Below are 3,634 nucleotides of genomic sequence, written 5' to 3'. Positions count from 1 at the left end.
GGGGGGGGGGGGGGGTCTGCAGCAGCCCGGGGTCCCCCCAGGGGCAGCACCCACCTCGTCGGGGGTGTCCTTGGCGTCGGGCTGCCCGGGGGCCCCGCGCCGGGCCAGGTTCCCCGCGCGGATGTTGCTGAGGTTGATCTGGCGCTCGGGGGGGGGCCCCCCCCGGGGCTGCCCCCGCACGATGATGGCACAGCCCGACAGCACCTGGGGGGGGGGACAAAGAAGGGGTCACGGGGGGGCCCCCAGGCCCGGCGGGGGCAGCCGGAGGAGGGGCCGGGGCCGAGCGCACGGAGAGGTGACAGAATTCCAGGGGTCCATCCCGGGAACTCAGCACCGCAGTGTCCCACGTCCTGGAGAGTCAGAATTCCAGGGATCCACCCCGGGAACTCAGCACCCGCAGTGTCCCACGGCCTGGAGAGTCACGAGCTGTCTCAGGTTTCCTGCTTGGAGATGCGGGATGGAGCCAAGGGCCATGTCCTGGGCTCATCCCCAGCAGGAGAGGAGGGATTCTGCCCCTCTCAGGTGAGACCCCCGCCTGCAGAGCTGCCTCCAGCTCTGGGGGCCCCAGGATAAGGATGTGGAGCTGCTGGAGAGAGTCCAGAGGAGGCCCCGGAGCTGCTGCCAGGGCTGGAGCCCCTCTGCTCTGGAGCCAGGCTGGGAGAGCTGGGGGGGTTCCCCTGGAGAAGAGAAGGCTCCAGGGAGAGCTGAGAGCCCCTTGCAGGGCCTGAAGGGGCTCCAGGAGAGCTGGAGAGGGACTGGGGACAAGGCCTGGAGGGACAGGACACAGGGAATGGCTTCCCAATGCCAGAGGGCAGGGATAGAGGGGATATTGGGAAGGAATTCCTGGCTGGGAGGGTGGGGAGGCCCTGGCCCAGGTTGCCCAGAGAACCTGTGGCTGCCCCTGGATCCCTGGGAGTGTCCAAGGCCACGTTTTATTGAGCTTGGAGGTGGGAGGTGTCCCTGCCCACGGCAGAGGGGTGGAATGAAATGACCTTTAAGGTCCCTCCCCATCCAAACTATTCCATGATTTTAAAAGATTCACAGCAGGAACTGTCAAACATCCCACTCCCTCCTTTGCAGCACAGCCACACACGGGGTGCTCTCAAGAACTTGGGAAATCAGGATTCCACTCCCGGCGCTGCCCTGCCAGGTGAGCCCATCCCACCTTCCAGCTTTCCTCATGTTCTCCATCCCCACACAGACCCCAGGCCAGCAGTGGCACAGCCAGGCTCCTTCCCAGCCAGGCTCCTTCCCAGCCAGGCTCCTTCCCAGCCAGGCTCCCCGAGCGTGCCGGGATCTCCCTGTTCCCGCTGGGATCGGCGCTGGCTCCCGGCTCGCTGGACTGATGCTGCCAGCTCCAACCCCTGGGTTGGGTTTCAGTGTGTGCCCTGGCCTGCTGCCACCCCAGATCCCCACAGATGCTCGTGGTGCATCCCAAAGCCCTCTGGCTCTGTCCCCGTCACCGGAGCCAGCCCGGCCCCGTGCCAGGGACACCGGCTCGCGCCGAATCCCTCCGGAATGAGCCCCACTGCACTCACCCCGAGGGTCTGGGTGCCCCACACACCACACTTGCTGCCCCTCACCATCACCTGGACTCCAGCAGAGCCCGGGATGCTGCACGAGCCATCGGGAATCGAGCTGGAAGTGAATCCCAAGCCGCACCCGGAGCGATCCCGGCGCAGGCTCAGCACTCCCTACTTAAGGACTTAGAGGTTTCATGGCTGTAATTAACCTTAATCTTTAATTTATAGGGCATGGGGAGGCCAGGGGATGCTGCAGCTGCTTGGTTCAATTACCGACACAAACCCTGGATCTCGGGATGGGATCCTGGGATGGGATCCAGTGTCCCACAGCCCACGCAGTGCTTTGGGGGGACACGGACACCCGACATCAGAGCCTCATGTCCCCGTGTCCCCGTCCTGCCCAGGGAGCACCCACACTGCCCATCTGCCACCCACACACTGCCCATCCAGATCCCGGCTGGGGAGCTGCTCCAGGGATTGGGCAGCGATGGGATCAGGACAGGTCACCCACCCAGGTGTCACTGCCCCCTCTGCCAGCCCCAGCCACGCTCCTCCTCACCAGCAAAACCACCCCACTCCCACCCGCCCTGCCCAGGGCTCCCTCAGAGAAACCTGGGCTTAAACCAGGCTGGAAAAGGGACACTCAAACCAGGCTTAAACCAGGCTGGAAAAGGGGCGCTCCAAGGCCAGGACACAGAACAGGGACACAGGTTGGATGGGCTCTGGAGATGGCCTTGCACACCCTGGGGTCATGCCAGCACAGCCGGGGTCCAGAGCTGCCCCCGCAGGGCACAAAGGGGTAAAGTCCCTGGCAGGAAAGGGAGGGAAGCTCCTGCTCTCCACCCGTCCTGGTCCTGCTGTGATTCCAGGGCAAATGTGCATCAGGACCCCCAAAGCCTCATGGCTGTGATGGGAACACGTGGCTGGCACTGCTCCGGCTGCTCCCACCACATTCCAGCTCCAGTGTCACCACAGAGAGCCGGGTACCCACCTCTCCAGGGGGAATTCCGGGCTGGCTGCCCTGGAGAGGGAAGGGGACCACAGGGTACATCTCCAGGAGGATACCCCGGCATAACCCACCCCCAGGCACGGGGCACCAGCACAAACCGTGTCCCCAGAGACAGTGCCCCCAGGCACAGCTGCCTCCCAGCCAGCAGGCACCAGAATCCTGCCCAAAATCCCAGTATGGATCCACAGCCCCTCGGACAGAGCCAGGCCAGCACGAGCAGCCAGGGGTGCGTTTTCCTGAGCATCCCAAAACCTGCTGGTTGGGTGGGAGGCAGCACAGGGGCAGCAGGAACGGATCCTGTCTCCAGTGGGACGCAGCACAGGGCAGCAGGAATGGATCCTGTCTCCAGTGGGACGCAGCACAGGGGCAGCAGCGTCCCCAGACCTCCAGTGTCCCCAAACCCCTGATGTCCCTCCTCAAATCTCCAGTGTCCATTCACAGACCTGTGGAGTCTGTCCCTGGACCTCCGCTGCCTGTCCCCAGACCTCTGGGGTCCAACCTCAAACCTCCAGGGTGTGTCCCCAGACCCCCAGCGTCCACTCTGACTTCCAGTGTCTGTCCCCAAACCCCCAGGGTCCGTCCCCAAACCTCCAGGGTCCGTCCCCAGCCCTGTCCCCACAGCCACCTCAAGCTCCGGGTGCAGGGACACCCCGGGCAAAACTCTCGCCCCAAAGGCAGCAGTAGGAGGGGAATGGTGGGGTCACCTGCCACCCCCAGAACCACCCGTACTCGGGCACACGGCTTTGGGGGGTCTGGGGACGCGGCAGGCACCGGGTTGGGGCGGGACAGGCACCAGGAAGGGACACGGGGACCGGGACCGAGCCCGACCTTCGCTCTCCGGGACTCCACCGACAACACACGTGGGGGACCCGGCACGGAGGGACGGGTGGAACCCCATCCCGGGACCCCGGAGGGGCCGAGGGACCCCACCCCGCCCACCCCGCCGCTCCGTCCCGCGGGGACCCGGCACGGGGGGGGGCTCCGTCGGCGGGGACAGCCCGGGAAGAGGAAGGAGCGGAGCACGTGGGGCACCCGCCGCTGTCCCGTGTCCCCGCGGGGCCGCCGCTCAGGGCGCCGGGAACCCCGAGCTCCCCCGGGGGTC

General features: G+C 66.0%; 1 protein-coding gene across 1 annotated transcript in view; it reads right to left on the bottom strand.

The window, feature by feature from the left end:
• The window catches only part of SND1 (staphylococcal nuclease and tudor domain containing 1), a gene marked incomplete at its 3' end in the record, with an annotated part of 49,683 nt that overhangs the window by 36,089 nt on the left and 9,960 nt on the right, over nucleotides 1-3,634 (bottom strand). Inside the window, exon 2 of the mRNA XM_027703559.1 lies at nucleotides 55-204. Coding sequence (XP_027559360.1) covers nucleotides 55-204 — 150 coding nt within the window. The remainder of the gene's footprint in view (nucleotides 1-54; nucleotides 205-3,634) is intronic.

This window comes from Neopelma chrysocephalum, unplaced genomic scaffold (genome assembly GCF_003984885.1).
Source record: "Neopelma chrysocephalum unplaced genomic scaffold, ASM398488v2 Primary Assembly neopelma1_240, whole genome shotgun sequence".
Taxonomy (NCBI): Eukaryota; Metazoa; Chordata; class Aves; order Passeriformes; family Pipridae; genus Neopelma; species Neopelma chrysocephalum.
Note: the sequence above shows the minus strand (reverse complement) of the source record. Positions and strands in the feature narration are given on the sequence as shown.